Source organism: Haliotis asinina, chromosome 12 (genome assembly GCF_037392515.1).
Source record: "Haliotis asinina isolate JCU_RB_2024 chromosome 12, JCU_Hal_asi_v2, whole genome shotgun sequence".
Lineage (NCBI taxonomy): Eukaryota > Metazoa > Mollusca > Gastropoda > Lepetellida > Haliotidae > Haliotis > Haliotis asinina.
The window spans coordinates 3,761,420-3,780,593 of record NC_090291.1 but is presented as its reverse complement, the minus strand read 5'-3'; the positions used below and the strand labels follow the sequence as shown (position 1 = coordinate 3,780,593).

General features: G+C 39.3%; 1 protein-coding gene across 1 annotated transcript; it reads left to right on the top strand.

Moving 5' to 3' along the window:
- The first annotated feature begins 7,330 nt into the window (after positions 1-7,330).
- Positions 7,331-13,501, top strand: LOC137258152 (uncharacterized). The gene is made up of 5 exons (XM_067795720.1): positions 7,331-9,428; positions 10,242-10,309; positions 10,467-10,534; positions 10,835-10,929; positions 11,597-13,501. The coding sequence occupies exons 1-5, from the start codon at positions 9,285-9,287 to the stop codon at positions 11,639-11,641; spliced, it is 420 nt and encodes a 139-aa protein (XP_067651821.1). The 5' UTR covers positions 7,331-9,284; the 3' UTR covers positions 11,642-13,501.
- Positions 13,502-19,174: the final 5,673 nt, after the last annotated feature.

The window sequence follows — 19,174 nt, the reverse complement described above, 5'->3', positions numbered from 1 at the left end:
ATATGGGTCACTTGAAGACATGGACGTTTCTGAAAACGTCCATTCTAGGGCACATAGCTTGTCGCCCTCCAAAAGAGTGCGGGGGAGATCCCCAATAAATGCCCCTAAAAGATAGTTTATTCCAATAATATTGTACAGTGGAACTGCAGAGGATTGAGGACTAATTTACATAAATTACAGCTATTAGTCCAAGATTTTACACCTTCAGCGATATGTCTCCAAGAGACATATTTAAAACAAACAGATACATTTGACCTTCGTCATTTTAATGCATATCATTGTTTTTCCCCTCCGGGTGATAGGGCCACTGGAGGATCATCCATTCTAGTGAGACAAAACGTTATTCAAAGCCCTGTTTCACTTAATGCTAATATGCAGGCTGTTGCTGTGAGAATTACTTTACATGTAGCATTTACGCTATGCTCTCTTTATATTTCGCCGTCTTCGACGTTTGCTAAAACCGATCTTCAAGCTCTATATGACCAGCTCCCGAAGCCCTGTATTATAATGGGAGATTTAAATGGGCACAACCCACTCTGGGGTAGTGTAAATACAAACACTAAAGGTAAGTTGTTGGGGGACTTTTGTTCTGACAATGACTTATGTATTTATAATGATGGTTCCAACACATATTTACACCCTGGTACAGGGACTTATTCTGCTCTCGACTTGTCACTTTCAAATTCAGAACTACTAAATGAATTCGAATGGTCAGTCCACGATGACCTGTGTGGAAGTGACCATTTTCCTACTATATTAAAAGCTGTAACTCCATCCGATGTTCCTCCATCATCAAGACGAAATTTTAAAAAGGCTAACTGGGCATTATATGAAATACTGTGTCCTGAAAATCTTAAACCCGAACGTTTTATTGACGTTCCTGATGCTATTAATTGTTTTTCTGAGGAACTGAATTCCATAGCTGATGAGTGTATACCAAAGTCCTCTCCAGTTCCACATATTCGAAAACCATGGTTCAGCGATGAATGCAAACAAGCTAGGAAGGCAAGGAAAAAAGCAGAACATTATTTCCGTCGCCATCCTATGGTGCATAATTTAAATAGATTTAAAATTTTAAATGCTAAAGCACGGCGTACTTTTAAACAGAATAAACGCCAATCTTGGCAAAATTATGTATCCAAACTAAATTCTCGGACACCCATGTCCAAGGTATGGAACATGGTCCAGAAAATTAAAGGTAAGGGTACTAAATCTACTGTCCATCATCTTAAACATGGAGATCAGTTACTTACAGATAAATCAGATATTGCGAATAAACTGGGTGAAACCCTCGCTAAACACTCTTCCTCTTCTAATTATGTACCTAAATTCCAGCAGTATAAAAAACAAGAAGAAAAGAAAACTATTAATTTCAATTCTGATAATGGGGAAGATTATAATGAAACATTTTCTATTCATGAACTCCATACTGCTCTTGATCAAGCTCATGACACTGCTACAGGAGCTGATAACATGCATTATCAACTCCTGAAGCATTTACCAGACTCCTCACAAGAAAAAAATGGTGATTTACAAAAATTTACAATATGTAAATGTCATATTTACAAACATTTACAATGATTGTAAAGGTGATGTTTACAAGGCTTGTAAACTTTTGTAAATTTAGGAAGGATTTTACCACTACTTCTTTCAATTTTGCCATTTCTCAAGAATCCCCATGACTCTGTATACTTACTAATTTATTATTTTTTTTGTGTTCTGTTAAGAGTTCTTACTGTTGATATGCATAATAGACCTTGCATGTGACATATCTATTCATGAAAACTGAATGGAATAATGGAAAGGAATAAGCCATAATTTGTATAGTCCAGTTGTGCTTTATATCAATGCAACTGCGTCTGGTGCATGAAAACATGAAAGTTGATGTGTCTCAGTCTGGGTGGATTTAACGTCGGCTTCTAACACCTAGCCAATGTCGCCGACGGGGTAGGTGGGGGTGATTAAATAATGAAAAGTGGGAATATGTTTAAACCACCTACCCTAAAAAATGATAAATGTAGGGAGTAAACCTATTGAATTTTAGTGGACCGTAAAGGTGGGTTGCCGAAATAAGGGAAGGGGGGGAGGGTATTTATATTTGGTATAGATTAGAAAGTATGGAGAGTAGATAGTGGGTTATAAGGTTGGGATGGGGCGGGGAGGGGGGTGGAGGAGCAGTATAGGGGGTGGGGGGTGGGAGTGGTATAGCATAAGGGGAGAGTTGAGTTATACAGTTAAGCTGTATGAAATTAGTTAAGGGGTATAAAAGAAAAAAAAGAGGAAACGTTGGTAGTAAGGGGGTAGGGGGGTGGGGGTGGGGGTGGGGGGTAAGAAGGACGGTAAGGCCTGGGCCTGTAGTGTTGATGATTGTGGCGATAAGGTTGGTGACCTGGCTAAAAATTTTGTGGTGTGGGGATTAAAAATGTTTTGGATATAAATATGTGTATATGATAAGATAAGGTATAGTGGGGGGGAGGGGTTGGGGTTTAGGGTGGTAAATGTACAGTGGTTGGTGGTGGTGGGGGTGGGGGGGTGGTGAGATTGTGAACATTTATGGTGTGAACTAAAATGTGTTTTTGGTATAATTAATTTATTTAAAAGAAAAAAATGTTGTTTTGGTATAATTATATTGAATGTATATAATAAAATAGTTTAAAACATAGTGTTTTGCTGGGTGAGAGGTTAAAAACTGAGCTGGAGTGTTGGGAGGCTGCGAGAGGGGAAGGGAGATTAACGGCAGAAGAGTTTGAGTGAGGCAGAGAGCGTGTGGCCGGGCGCGGACGTCGGAGAAGACGACCGCGCACCGGCTTATGGGACCGTTAGGTGGCTCACGGTACAGGCGAGATGTAAAATGGCGGTCGTTGGTGAGGAATATTGTAGAGAAGGATTTTTGGTTTTAAATTTTGTGAGCTATGGAGGAGTTGAGGATGAAGGTTGCTATTGCTGTGAAGATGGATTTTGGATTAGCCGGGTTGAGTAGTTGATGTGTGTCATAGTGGTATTTTGGTGGGATTGAGTTGTGAAGTTGTGTGATGTTGGTGTGTTGTTGTTTACATTTGGTGAGTATGTGTGTTATTGTTTCTTTTGTTTTGCAATGTGGGCAGAGTCCATCTGGGTGTCTGTTTTGTCTGAATAGATTGTAGTTAAGGTTGGTGTTGCCGGTGATAAGTCGTGTGATGAGTGTGTCTAGGTAGGGGGTGTCTGAGAATGTGGGTGTTTTGGTAATGGGTTTGGTAATGATGGATTTGACCCAGATAGACTTGCTTGAGTTTATGTTGAGATTGTAGTTAAGAGTAGATGTGTATGATTTGATGAGTTGTTTTGTTTCTGTTTTTGATGTGTGAAAGGGTATATGTGGGGATGGGTGGGTAGTTGCTAGTTTGGCTGTTAAATATGCTGTGTGGTTGCCTGTATTGTGTGTGTGTGCAGGTATCCAGAGAAGTGTTGTGTTTTTGTTATGTTGCTGTAGTTGGTTGATTTGTAGGGTGATTTGGTGGATAAGGTCAGGACGGGACTTTGAGGATTTGTTTTGGAGTTGTTTAATAGCTGGGAGGGAGTCGGTTATGATGAGGAGGTGGGAGGCCGGGAGGGTGGGGATAGTATGGAGGGCTGTAAGGATTGCTAGTAGTTCTGCTGTGGTGTTGTTTATGTGGTTTGTGATATGGAAGTTAGTGGTGATGGGTGGGATTGTTTGGACATGTATGCCTATTCCTGTTTTTTTGTTTGGTGAGATAGATGCGTCTGTGTAAATGTGAGTGTGGTTGGGGTAATGGGTGTTTAGATGAGTTTGAATAATGTTTGTTTTAGTGTGAGTGTCAGGTGTAGGGGTTGTGTTTAGTATGTGGTGTTGTAGTGTGGTATCTGTTTTGGGTGGTGGGAGGTGGTGAATGTAGCTTGCTATGGGAGGTGAGTGTTGTATTGTGTTGAGGTGTTGTGCATGTAGCAGACTGGATAGGTGGAAGTAGAAAGGAGCAATAGTTTTATTGTTTTTGAATTTTTTTAGGGTGGATTTCTTAGTGTTGGTGAATTTTGTTTTTATGGTGTTGTAGATTGGGTTGTGTTGGGCCCCAGCCCAGTAATTGAGTGCGGTTTGTTTTATTCGTGTACTGACTGAAGAGATGCCTGTAAGTAGGAGGAGTGTGGATAATGGGGTGCCAGTCCTGACCCCTAGGGCTAGCTTTAGGGCCTTGTATTGTAGGGAGGTTAGTTTCTGGAGGTTGGTGGGGGAGAGGGAATGCAGGACCGGAGCGGCGTAGTCCAGTTTCGACTGAATAAGGCAGTGATAGATGTTGATAAGTGTTTGTTTGTCTGCTCCCCATGTGGTGCCTCGAATACATTTCATTAAATTTAGATCTTTTTGACAATTGTTGACCAGATTATTAATATGCGGAGTCCATGTTAGGTGTTGGTCGAAAGTTACTCCTAGAAATTTTGCTTCTTTTTCGAACTTGATTTTTTGATTGTTTAGGTGTAGTTTGGGTGTATAATTTTGCATATGCTGTTTTTTGAAGAGAATGCCCACGGTTTTGTTGACATTTATATGGAACCCCCACTTACGGGCCCAGTTTTGGAGGTGATTTAGCATTCGTTGAGCTTTGGAAGTGGCTTGCGTTATTGAGGTGGAGGAGATCCAAAAGGAGATGTCATCTGCGAATTTAGCTGTGGTAATTTCGGGCCATTTTTGAGGAAAGATGTCATTGATCATGAAATTAAAAAGGGTTGGTGATAGGATGCTGCCCTGGGGGGTACCGTTTTCTAGAGGATAAGGGTCCGAGAGGGTGTTGTGACTTTTGACTATTATTTGTCTGTCTTTTAGGAAATGGTGGATGAAATTTAGAATATTACCGTGTATGGCATTTTGCTGTAGTTTTTTAATGAGGCCGTTGTGCCAAACCATGTCAAATGCTTTACTAAAATCTATGAAAATGGCCAGTGTGTATTGTTTCTGTGCTTGTGCGATTCTAACATCATGCTCCAAATGCAATATATGGTCTAAAGTTTGTCGATTTGGAGTGAAGCCGCTCTGGTCCTGTTTAATGAGATTGTGGGCTTGGATATGGTGTTTTAATCTGTTGTTTACTATAGTTTCCAGCCTTTTGCAAAGGTGGGACGTTAATGAAATGGGTCGAAATGAGTCTGGGGAGTTGGCGGGTTTCCCTGGTTTCAGGATTGGCACCACCTTTGCTGTTTTCCAAGACTGGGGTAGTGTTCCTAGGGTCCAGATTTTGTTGAACAGTGTGAGGGTGAGAGAGAGCATGTTGGGGGGGAGTTTGTTGATGATTGTGTAGGTGATGTGATCTGGACCCGGGGCTGAGGCTGTTTTCTTGTGTCTAAGTGATGCCTTGAGCTCGTGGATGTTAATGGGTTTGTTGAAAGGTAGGTGTGAGTGGGGTGGTTCGGGGGTGTAGGTGTTGTGGTTTGCAATCTGTAGTTGGAATGTGGGTGGGTAGTTGGTGGAGCTGCTTGTTTCCGAAAAGTGGGCTGCCATCGCGTTTGCCTTATCTTTGTTTGTGGGGTGGTCCGAAAGGTGGGGTTGAATGAGTTTTTTGGAATTTCCCTGTATGGCTTTAAATTTGTTCCACAGTTTCCCTGAATTTGTTGGATCGAGCCTGAGGGATGAGCAAAATTTTCTCCAGTGGTTTATTTTGGCAGCCCTAATTACTTTTTTGGTATTATTTCTGAGTTTTTTAGCCAAATGTATTTTGGAACGGTCCCTCTTTGCTTGGTTGAGGGCCTTTTTTCTAGCCTTTCTGGCGTTGATAATTTCGTTGCTCCACCAGGGGACTGTTTTTAGTGCAGGGGTGGGCCGAAAGGTGGGGATGCATTTGTTTGTGATATCTATTATAGTGGTTATGTATAATATCTATTATAGTCTGTTATATTTAGCTGAGTGCATAGGTTATGGAATTTATTCCAGTCTGCTTTTTTGATGTTGTATTTTAGTTCTGTGGGTGCATGTGTAGTGGTGTCAGGTTGTTGCTGTGTCTGTAGGTGATTTATTGTTATTTTGATGGGGCAGTGGTCGCTGCCCCAGGTGTCTTGGTGCGCTTCCCATATGCAAGCTTTTGCTAGTGTTGGGGTGGTGATTGTAAGGTCTATTGCGGACGGGAGTTGGAAATGTGATAGTGGAATTCTAGTGGGTTGATTGTCGTTTAGTGTGATGAGATTATTTTTGTCAAGCCAGTCTGATAGAATGAGTCCATTTCTACAAGTGAAGGGTTTGGTGCCCCATGATGGGTGGTGAGCATTGAGGTCTCCGAGGATAAAGGTGTTTGGGGTGATAAATTTGGAGATAGTGTCTAAATCTATTGTGTTTAATTTAACTGATGGTCTTCTGTATACATTTATAAATGTGAGTTCTTTATTTTTAATAGTGGTTTTGATGGCCAGGACTTCAAGGTCTAAAGTTGGTATATCTAATTCTGTGAAATTTAATTTATCAGTTATGAATATGCCCAGTCCTCCTGCTGGGGGACCGGGGTTATTTACGGGCCGAGGGCGGTCTTTCCGAATGTAAACATAGCCTGGTATTTTGAAGGCATTTCTGGGGGATAATTTTGTTTCTTGGAGAAAGATTAATTCGGGGGCAATTTTATTTTGGGCAATGAGTGCCTTAAGCTCATGCCCGTTTGCTCGGAGGCTATTGCAATTCCACTGTATCAGAGCCATGACTGCGGTAATTTGGAATAGAATTTTATAAAAGGTCATGGATGGGGCACATAATTTTGATAGATGGGGTGGGTTGGCTAGAGCAGCTTAGTTGGGTTAAGTTAAGAGAGGGATTTAACAGCTATAAGAAGACTGGCTAGGGGTTTGTGGTAAAGGTTGAGTTTGCGTGCTACGGTATGTATTTTTTTGGCAGTTGGGTTGGGTAGGAGGGCTATGGCAGTGATGAATTCTATTAGTATGTTTAAGTTTTGGTTGAGTTTTTGAGGGGTGAGTGTGATGTTGGAGTTGGATGCGGGGGTGGTGGGGGTTTTGTGTTTGAGTGTGCGGTGTTTGATGTTTGCTGGGAATGTGGGTTTGGCAGAGGTTGGGCGAGGGTTGGTTTTGGGGGCGGTTTTTTTGGGGGGAGGGGCGGTTTTGGGGGTTTTTTTTGGGGAGGTGGTGGTTGGGGTGGGGAGTAGGGGGCGTTTGGGTGGTCTGGGTTGGGTGGGTGGTTGGGGCTTGGGGTTTGGTTTGGGTTGGGGGGGTTTTGGTTGTTGGGGGTGGGTAGGGTTTTGGTGTTTGTTGGGGGGTTGGGTGAGACGGATGGGGGAGAGGTTTGGGGTGACGCTTGGGGAGGGGGGGCGGGTTTGGCGGGAGGTTTTGGGTGGACGAGAGGGGACTTGATACGGGGAGAGTGAGGAGGTAGAGGATGTGGATGTGTTTGAGGGGGTTTGTGATGAGAGTGATAGTAGAGAGTAGTGTGTGATGTGGCGGGGGGCAGGTTTTGGCAGATCAGTGTGTCTGAGGTGCTTGTTGAGTTTAAGTATTTGTGTCTGTTTTATGGGGCACGTGTTTTGGTTAGCAGTGTGTCCTTGTGTTTTACAGTGTATGCAGTATGTATTGTATGTGCATTCTGTGATGTCGTGAGTGTCTGATCCGCATTTTGGGCATAGGGGGAGGTTTTTGCATGTGTCTGTGGTGTGGTTGTATTGGTGACAGTGTTTGCATTGTTGGGGGTTTTTGATAACTGGGTGTACTTTGTAGTTGAGTGCTCCGAATGTAATGTATTGTGGTAGGGTGGTGGTTTGGAAGGTTAGGAATGTGATTTGTGTGTTTGGATTTGTAGTTGTAGGTTGCTTTGTGTTGATGTGTACGGCCAGCATTGATCTATATACCAAGTACTTGTGGCTGTTAAAACAGATGTCTTGGCTTTGTTCGAGATCATCATCCCAAGCTCATTCCGGTGATTTTACCACTCTACTCCGTGGGAACTATATGCATTCTCTAAATAACACCTGTCACTAGACCTTTAATGTTGGTGCTCATTAACGGTGTTATGTAATTGGCGTATTCAAGAAATCTCATAAACATGTCAATAGATAATTGATTGTGATGTCAGTACGTGTGGATTGGAGCAAATACTCAAATGAATTAATACAAATCATTGTGTAACAAGATTTATATAATCATTTACAAGAAGTATGTTACAGAATACTTAAATGGTGCGTGCCGGTCTATCATTTGTTTGTTTATGTTCGGCGTACATAATTTTTTAATTTATCATTCATACATAAAACATAACTTACATAACTGTACACTCTGTTTTGCATTTGGTAACTTTCGCAAATATAAGAAATTCTTAAAGTGCTACACAATCATACATCATCAGTGTCAACAGTGATAGTTCACTTTATACACAACTGATTCAACAAGATGGGAAAAAACTTTTGCATAATCTGTCATGGTCTTCCTTTCTGCTTGAAGATGTTTTTTGTCTTTAGTCTATGGTTACTTCGGTGAGCATCCATAATTTTACTATCAAGACACCAAAAATAATTATCTTACCAACAACATTCTCATAAATGCTCTATATTAATACAATTAGTTTGTATGTGTGGAATGCACAACGGTAATTAAACCAAAATTCTAATACAAGATTATCATATGACGAACGAGGTTTATTCTTCAATCATATTTAGTATCAAATCTAAAAGAAGAAGTGACGAAGAGGTAGGCAGATCTTAAGATGGACAGATTATTAAGATCAGATAATTCACTATTTCCATATAAGATTGTCTTCAAGCTTTACCCATGTTTGTAATTCAAATTTATATACATACGTGACAACACATGCTGCATTTAAATTTTGTATTGTATGTTGTATGGTACCGGTGTCGATATAAACTGTAAAGCTGTTCACAATCCCATTTCATTTTGTTTCAATAAAAAACAAACACAATAATTAAGCACAAAAAATGAGATGTGTAAATCATTCCCTCTGCTGGTGATGGCTGTGTGGGATTAGTAAACTACCAAACCCAGTTGAGCATGCCTTATAATCCTCTTACTCTTCAAATAAATTAAACAACTTCAGTCCAAAGAGGATATCACTCGTGGGATTATTTGGCTGATTTGAGTTAGTGTTTTGATAACGCTTAGTCTTGATGAACAATAGTCCCTTTCAACAACATGGTCAATTGGTAAACTTCATATTAAAGTGACATACCTTTATTTACATGTTTCACAAACCGTTGTGTACACGTGCACTGACCATGGTATTTCTTGGCTGGAGAAGTTACAGGGAGTGAAGAGTAACTCAAAGTAATTTGATGACCTTTTGAGATCTAAATAAATGTATGAACACCCGTTTGGAAAATGCAGTTGATTATTGCACACCAACATACGGACATTTTTGCTGTCGTGAATTTGAGACTTTACATCTACAAAGCCGACCAGAATGTCTGTCAGCGATATTTCTTCAGAGGGCACATTCAGCTCAGGTGAGTATATTGCAGATGACGCAAGTATATTATTTGTAAAATCAGTAAGGCAATCCTGATGACGCCATGTGTTCCTTCAGCAGCATGGTTGTTGAGAAATCTTACACTCAAGACTACCATATCATTTAGCAGGGAGCTCAATACACAGAGTCGTAGAGTATCCCTGCCATTCAGTAAGTGTTTAGTATATTGAATCACGATATGAGAACAACGGCCCGACTAATTGGCTGATCAAAGGTTTACTACATGTCATAAATATCCTTCCTGGGACTTAATCAGGCTATGGGGGTGGAATATATTCCCCAGGTAACACCAGCTGTTTTTTGTGGTTGAGCTGAAGGATTACCTGTTGCATGTAACTTCAATTATAATGTATAATTAGTATAAGACTGATTTTGGACGTATTCTTACAGACGTAAAACATTCTGTTTTAACGTTTCAAGACATAGGTTTCATCAAACACAACAATGAAGAAGCAATACAGACTAATCCCAGTATTCATGCTTATACGTATTTTGGGTTCCAATATCACACGTCATTATATGGATGGAATAGTGACCTTAATAGATATATCCTTTTCAAAATCGCTGAGGCATTTCAAAATCAAATTTAACACAAATATATTTTAAAAACTAAATTGATTGTATATCTCTTTGTAAATGTTTGTAACGTTTTCAGACAGGAAATTCTTATACGATGTTGTATTAGCAGTAATTCGACTTTATTTAAGACTTTAGTTGTAATGCCTGCTAGTCATTTTGTTAGGTTTTTCAAAATGCTAATTGCATTTTTCCCATGAATTTACTTTCACAGACAACTGTGAGGCAGGCTTTATGGAATGCTGAGTCTGTAAGAGGAATGACCCTAAATCCACAACAGAGGTAAGAATATAATTTAATATGATTTAAATACAGTAAGTGCAAGAGTTTCAATGCATTAAACCATTCAACAAGTAAAACTTCTGGTGTTTCTACAATAACCTCGACATGAATTTATCTTCATTGTGCTGGCAATAAATTTTGAATTGTATTTTTTCAGGTTGGAAACAGGACAGAATAAGGACGCTAAGGCAGCTCTCCCTGTTATTCCGCACGCTGAGTTTCAAGGTATTGCAGTTCTGCTTAATGCTCTGTCCTATATGCTTCAGTGCACATAAAAAAATGAGCACAACCTACTGTCATATAAATAAGAATGTTCATTTCTTGAGCTCCAAACGTGACTTTTGTTGCACAATAAAATTATGCGACAAAATGTAATGTTCATGGGCGATTTTGTTCAATCGTTTGAATCGGTTGCATGTGTTTGGTGACGACTTCTTGTTATAATTCTGTAATCACTCTATAATATACGTCAGTTTTATTGAAACATAAAGTTTCCGTCAGGGTATTGTATCTTGTTTGTTGCAGTGGCTATGACAAGATGTTTGCAGACCGTCTCAAGAAAGAAAAACAACCTAAACAAACACAGTGATGTCATGAGAAAATGTTCCAGAAAAACTACAGTAAGTAAACATGAAAACCAATCTAACTAGCTTTTGGGAATCAAGAATTAGATGAAACTATTTTAAGAGGATGCACTACGTAACTTAGCTTACCATCAAGTAACAAGGAAGAAGGCATGTTAATTGATGAATCTCAACTGAGATGATATCAAGGCATTAGGCCTTGTTAATTAATGAACCCTTACTGGCATGACTTGCTCATCAATGAACAAGGGATTAGGCCTTGTTATGTGTTGAGGCTTTGTTCAAGGCTGGGAGATACAGTAACAATCACCCCACAGTATTAATCCTAGTCTGTCGTACAGACCCTGAAGTATATATATCCAAGAAAGCCCACGCAAGTCTAGAAAATGTGGCAAGTCTAGATTTCCTTAGCTTCAGAAAATGAAGAAAGTCTCAGGGCTCCATTTCATTATTTTTTTCACTATGAACGTTTTTTCAGTAAAATATGTTCATTTCAGAGACTAGCTGTTAGTCTATATTAATCCGTGTGATCTTTCAAAGGAGAAAAAAGGTTGTACCATACAACACCTGTGTTCTAATGCACTAAATACACAAGTGTCAATAATACCTGCTATGAGATTATGAGAATAACCATTGATTCTATTTTCACATTGGTTTACCATTCACTTAATGCAAGTATAATCATATTGACTGTTTTCTTCAGAAATCGAGTCGAAGGGATGCGACAGGCAGACCTCCCGAGCCATAAGAAAGCAAAATATGAACCAGTATTAAAGAATGCACAACTACAATGCTACCCCATTGTTTTTTATTGTATGTTTGATAATAATGTGTAACATATTTTCCGTAAATTTGTAAATGGAATGTTTTTGTATGAAATTTAATCTTCCTCTTTCTTGTTGTAATCTGTAAATAAACATCTAGTGTATGCTTGACACTGTCTATTTGTTTTGGGGTAATTTAATTCGCATGAGTATTATAAAAGTGAAACAAATTCCGCATTATAGAATACCATTTCCATCAACACTGCAGTATTGACCACGGAGCACTATCAAGCGAACACCAAATTTATTTCAATGTTATGATATGCTAAATTCCTTGTTCACGCGTCATGAAACAAATTCAGCACATTACAACTTTCACCACCTAAACAACCCACTCCCCGGCGCATTATCGCGATGATGACACCGCAAGATGTCAAACCAGCCTACCACTCAGCAGAAACAATTTCAAAATTTTTTTTTATCCAATTTTGTATCTAAGAAAGATGCAGTAGAGTTGCTACCACTATAAGTACTAGTAACATATATTCCATTATATCAGTTCTGCCGTTTGTAAGAAAATAAATAAAATTACAAGGGTACAACCGCGATTCAGAAGTGCAATATGTTGTACCAGGGAGCCTATATAGAGTATTGTAGAGTATCCCTGGTTGTACTTGGACTTTCGTCCCTCGTAAGGAAGCCTGCGGGAGACCAAACACAGTCGTAGCTGGTGCATGTGCACTCAAGTGTAACGACGGCAACCGATTGTCTGCTTCATTTGCTGATACGCCGAGCGCTCATAAGGTGGGGCCCATAGTGTGTTCAGAAAGATGTATTTGATGGGCATTTTAGAAGTATGGCGAGTCACAAGAAAGTAAGATTCTTTGTGGATATCAACTTTTTGTATTGTATATGATGCATCGTTTCAGTATGGATTGATATACCGTTGTCAAACAAAATCATATACACTATGTTGTTATCCATAAAGAATGTATGTAGAGATGTTGGATTTTGTAAATCTCTGAATTTGCGTTCAATCCAATCAAAAATCATCTCAGTAGAGATGGTGAACTACTGGAAACTGTCATTCGTCCAAGTACAAAGCAGGACTTGAAACTGACAAGCGTTTGCACCAGTTTCCGTGAGATCCAGTCATCCATGAAAAACGGATGTAGTTTGTTTGCAACCCAGAGACATAAAAAACATGTAGTATGTACAAGTATCACACCTGCTTTATTAGCATAATGTGGCTGAGACAGGACTCGGGTGCATGAGTCATCAATCAATTTATTTTGTTTATGGCGTATAGCCTGATAGGTGTTAAGTTTAAATGGCATGTGGTCAATGATTGAAGCTGTGTATTTCATATTGTCTTTAGTAGACAGGCAGCCATACATATAGGTGTCAATAAACCAGACATTAAGCTTTCTCTGTGATAGAGGCTGCTTCTTACAATCAACATGGTTTTTTTTATGTAACGAGTAGATTATTTACTTGTTTAACCAAGATTAGACTACTGCTCACGACCTCATACTCCGGGCATGCATACTGTTTCAAGCTCCGCGAACCTATTCACTGCGCATGCGTTATGGGCGCAGCGCAGCACAACTGTTGAAACAAATTCTTCCCCCAGCGCTGGGTGAAATTCAGTGAATCGCTTGAACTCCGTATTCGAGGATTTTTTTTCCATCGCATTTTTTTTCTTTATAGGTTGAATTGGCATTTTCTATGATTTGTTTCGGTAACTGCATACCGAAAGGTATCAGAATCTGCAAAGTTGTGTTTTCCTTTTTTATGTGACCTTTTAGAAAGTTTCGTTCCATGAGATAACCTGTCAAAATAATACAACATATCAATAATGCCCTATGCTCCAGGGTGGGCAGTTCTCTCTCATGAGGTCTTGATGTTTCTTTTTCTTTGGGACAGTGTCTGGCCAGCACTATGTTGCACCATGTTCAGTTTATTAATTTGCGTCCCCAGTCCAACATGAAATTTATCGCCTCGAAAACGTTGGGATGGGTTTTTCGAACAAGTTACTTTAACCTCCCATGCCAACCTCTTACCTGTTATTTGTCCAGGGCACATTTCTGTCATGGAGTTCCATTCCTGAAGGTTGTTGTTTAGTTATGTTAAATATAGCAGTATGTGTTAACTGCAACTAGCCCGTGTACAACAGGTGTAGTCCCACGAAGCCTAAAATTATTCAGTTAGGTACAGTTCACTCGGCTTATTGGACTTCACGCCTCAATGATTTTATGGGATTATGGTGGATTGTTGCTTGGCTGACCACAGAAAGGAAGAATCAACAGAAACAACAGAAATCAAATATGATTGTAAAGTATTTCAAAAGGTGACCTATCCCATCTGTATCACTGGTACTATTGGTAAAGGTTGGATCGACCACATGATTCACAGCAACATATACTGTCATGTGTTATGTTATCACAACTCAATCTCTATCATTTAGCATATTATCACAGGTGACAAGGTAATATTGTTTATGGTATTATTATTCACTGTTCCCAAACACAAAATAAGTGGGATACTGAGTCAGAATTCTTTTCTAAACAGCTTGCACATAGTGAAAGAAACACCCATGCATCTTCACTCCACCGAACACTGTGGTAAGAGCATCAGTATCCTACCCCCAACAGAGTGACCACTCTCCACTGAACAGTGGTCTGTCCCACTCTCATTTCACGCTCCAATTACCTCATTAATTATGTCCAGGGGTCAAACTGTAATTAGCCTTTGGGATTTATTAGGTGTGAATTTGAGTCCTTGCGGACTGTTTTACCATCACCCACCAGTTATCTACCCTTGTGGATCTTTACAAGTTGTAAATGTCTTATAAACATCATCTTTCCAAGCTTGTAAATGTCTTGTAAACATCATCTTTACAAGAGATTTACAAGTTTGTAAAGGTGCACTTTTTTCCAGTGCCTGTTTAGAGACGCTCTTATCAATATTTGATGATATTTGGACATCGGGGAAATTTCCTTCTTCATGGCGTGATGCTATAGTGGTACCAATACCTAAACCTGGACATGATCATACGGATCCATCCATTTATCGTCCGATTTCATTAACTAGCTGTGTTTGCAAGACTATGGAACGCATGATAAATAATCGACTTGTTTGGTACTTGGAAACAAATAACCTTATCACAGATATACAATGTGGTTTCCGTAAAAACAGAAGTACAGTCGATCACTTAGTGCGTTTAGAATCATTTGTGAAAAACGCGCTGATTATTAAGCAACATGCTGTGTCTATCATTTTTGATCTTGAGAAGGCATATGACACAACCTGGAAGTATGGCATTCTGAGAGATCTACATGATTTCGGTTTGCGTGGTCGTTTGCCTCAATTCATAGGCAAATTTTTAAATAACAGACAATTTCAAGTCCGCGTGGGTTCTACCCTGTCTGATCATTACAATCAGGATCAGGGTGTTCCACAAGGGCAGTATTTTGTCAGTCACACTTTTTAGTATAAAGATAAACAGTTTATCTAAAGTTTTAAACGATTTTATTGATGGATCCTTATTTGTGGATGATGTTAATATTTCTTGTCGTGGTAAAAATATGCATACCATAAAGCGGCAGTTCCAGTTGTGTTTAAACAAAATAAATAAATGGTGTCTTGAAAACGGCTTTAAATTTTCTAAATCCAAAACTAATTGCATACATTTTTGTCGTAAGTACAAACTCATAAAGACCCTGAACTATCTCTAGATGGCACTCCCATTAAAGTTGTCAAGGAAGCCAAGTTCTTGGGATTAATTTTTGACTCACTCCTTACGTTTCTGCCTCATATTAAATCTCTGAAAACAAAATGCCTGAAAGCACTTGATTTGTTGAAAGTGGTATCAAATTCTAAATGGGGAGGTGATCAAGCTACCCTCCTCCATCTATATCGATCACTTGTCCGTTCTAAACTTGATTATGGATCCATCGTATATGGTGGAGCCTGCAACAGCAACTTAAAATTATTAGATTCTGTTCATCAAGGTCTAAGACTTTGTCTTGGGTCCTTTAGAACCTCTCCTGTTGACAGTCTATATGTTGAAGCCGATGAACCATCTCTTACACAACGTCGTATAAAATTATCTTTGCAATATATAACAAAGATATACTCTAACGAATCTAACCCTGCATATAACTGTGTTTTCAATCCTCTCTACGAGGACTTGTACAACAAAAAGTCTTCTCTTGTTCCACCTCTCGGGCTCAGAATTAAACCCTTTCTTTCTTCGGCCCGCATTGAGCTGGAAAACATAGCTCCCTCCCGTCTTCTTTCTACTCCTCCTTGGCAATTGGTTAGGCCACAAGTCGACCTAACATTAACTACATTTAAAAAATCAGAAACTAATGAATTACAATACAAGAATATAATCAGTTGAAACATAAATATAGCAATTATAAATCCTTATTTACAGATGGGTCTAAGGATGGTGGCGCAGTGGCTTGTGCCACTGTCATTGGATCCAGAACAATATCTTCTAGACTACCAGATAATAGTTCTATTTTTACAGCAGAAGCAAACGCCATATTAACAGCTCTTAAATATATCCAAAGACATCCTAAACATAAACAGTACATAATCTATTCAGACTCTCTTTCTTGCCTTCAGGCTATTAAAAACCTAGCATGTAAACATCCACTTTTAATATAAATTATTGAACTTTATAACTATCTTGCAACTGGCCAATATGACATCGTCTTTTGTTGGTTACCCAGTCACGTAGGTATTTCTGGGAATGTGATGGCCGATCTTGCTGCAAAAGCAGCACTCAACAAATCTGTGACACCACTTCATATTCCATTTTCAGATTACAAAGCTTGCATTAGAACGTATATCCGTGATCTGATGCAGAAGAAGTGGGGCACCCAAGTAGGTATCAATAAATTACATGAAATAAAACCGTATATTGGTTACACCTACTTGGGTTGTCAGTCCAGATTTGAAGAGGTCATCATGCGACGATGTCGTATTGGCCACACAAGATATACACATAAGTATTTGCTTAAATGTGAGGATCCTCCGTTTTGTATCCCTTGTGATGGAAGAATCACAGTCAAGCATATAATGCTTGACTGTGTTGAGTATTCCATCACAAGAGATCAGTTATTTAATTCACGAACTCTGAAGGATCTTTTTAATAACACAAGCCCTCATTTAATCGTTGCATTTTAAAAAGAATTAGATTTATTGACTGAATTGTAAATAGATAAATATTTTATTATTGGAAGTTTAAATTCATAACTGTGCTTGTTAGTGGCTGTATCCTCAAAGGGGGTTGAAGTACTGTAAAACTATTGTCCCCCTGAGAGGGTACGTAAGTCCACAGACATTCAAAGTAAATTCAAACTTTCCACTTTTTTAATCGTAGCATAAGTGTCTTTTTATATGCATGGCTAGATGTTCCCAAATTGCTGACGGCTGAGGGGATGATGTAAATCCGGCTAGGGTCCATGCAGGTAGCAAAGGTAATGTAAGTCCCCATGGTCCCTAGTATGGTGATCTACCTTCAGTTGTTGGCAATCTATAGCCCATTTTTATCTTGTATTGTCCTCTGTAGATAAATTGTTTCAGGTATAGTTACTAGTTTTATATTCTCACCTGTCATATTCTAGTTATTTTACTGTCCTTCGTTGACAGGTTTTATAATAGACATATATTTCATTTCAGTATTAAATGTTCTCGTCACGATATGGCTGAGATATTGCCGATGTTACGTAAACTGTTAACTCACTCACTCACTCACTCACTCTTTTTTCCTTTCTTTTTGTTGGTTGGGTAATGGATAACAACTCAACTCTACCATCACTTGATATAGAACCTATTACACTCCAAAATGAAGCTAACTTAGATGTCTCCAGTGAAGTCAACTTGCCAGCGGATGAAGACACCTTTGTAGCTTACTGTCAACCTGTAGAATCTACCCTAAACGACTGGTGGCAGGATTACAATCAACTCATGAAAGATATTGAGCAACAAGAGTCAACAAATGCAGTAGAGGATGATCCATATGAAGAACATAAACTGACTCCTCTTCAAAAGAATTGTAGTGTATGCTGCCATAATATTACGAGGGGATGTCAATAAGTTTTGAGCCTTGAGCATGTTTCATACCCAGGTATCACAGCCTATGGTACGACATTGAACCTTGGGGTGTAGCTGATGTGATATATAAGTTTTGGTATCCTACTTTCAGAAGTTATTGAACAGCTCACATTGGCAGAAAGAGACCCCCCTCACGGCAGTGAAAATGAATAAAATTGAGTATAGAGCAATAATTAAGTTTTTAGTTCTTGAAGGAAACTCGGTGAAGAACATGGAAGAAAGGCTTTCAACAGTTTATGAGAAGTCTTCCCCTTCATCTGCTACCATCAAACGATAGGTCAATGAATTTAAGCATGGTAGAGAGAGTCTTGAAGATGAACCCCGTCCAGGTCGCCCAAAAACAAGCACTAGTCAGGAAAACATTGACAAAGTGCATAGGTTTGCGCGGGAAAATCGTCGAATCACGAGTTAGAGGAGACCAAAGGCATTTCACACGGATCCATCGAGACAATTCTTCATGAACATCTCGTCATGTCTAAGGTGTGCGCAAGATGGGTGCCAAGAATGCTTACAGATGAAATGAAGCAAACAAGGGTCACCACAAGCAACACCATGATAACCAGCGATCAATAAAATAAAATTACTCATAATATCTCTTTTTCCGGGGCCAAAAAACTAGTAAAGAGATCTGATCTTCCAGAAGGTTATGCAAAAACCGTGGCAAAAAAATGCAGTGGCAAAAACATCATCGGGGTGTAGCTCTAAAACAACATCAAACACAGGCTGCCAAACTTCCTTGACTTGGGTAAATTGCGATTCTCAACAGCTTTTGTACCCTGCCATAGCATCATAGACTGAGGAATCACTTCCTAGTACCTCAAAGTCTTCTTCTGATCACAAATCATCATCTCAGTCACACTCAAAGTCTCAATCGACAGCTGATAGTCAACAAACGGTGAAAAGTAAACCGAAGCCAAAGACTGATGCTTCAAAACAACACAGTGGCAGAGATCCTAAAGAGTCACAAAACAAAATTCAATTGTTCAATAAATACGGGTCTCTTGAAGACATGGAAGTTTCTGAAAACGTCCATTCTAGGACACATAGCTTGTCGCCTTCCAAAAGAGTGTGGGGTAGATCCCCAATAAATGCCCCCAAAAGATAGTTTATTCCAATAATTTTGCAGAGGATTGAGGACTAATTTACATGAATTACAGCTATTAGTCCAAGATTTTACGCCTTCAGCGTTATGTTTCCAAGAGATTTTTAAAACATATACATTTGACCTTCATCAATTTAATCCATATCATTGTTATTGTTTTCAGAAATCCCAAGTATCGAAAGGCATCTCAACACCACCATACCTATCCAGGAGAGACGTTTTGAGAAGATAGATTGAACGACGCAGTGACGAACTGAGTCCAAAATAACACACCACCCAAAGGGAA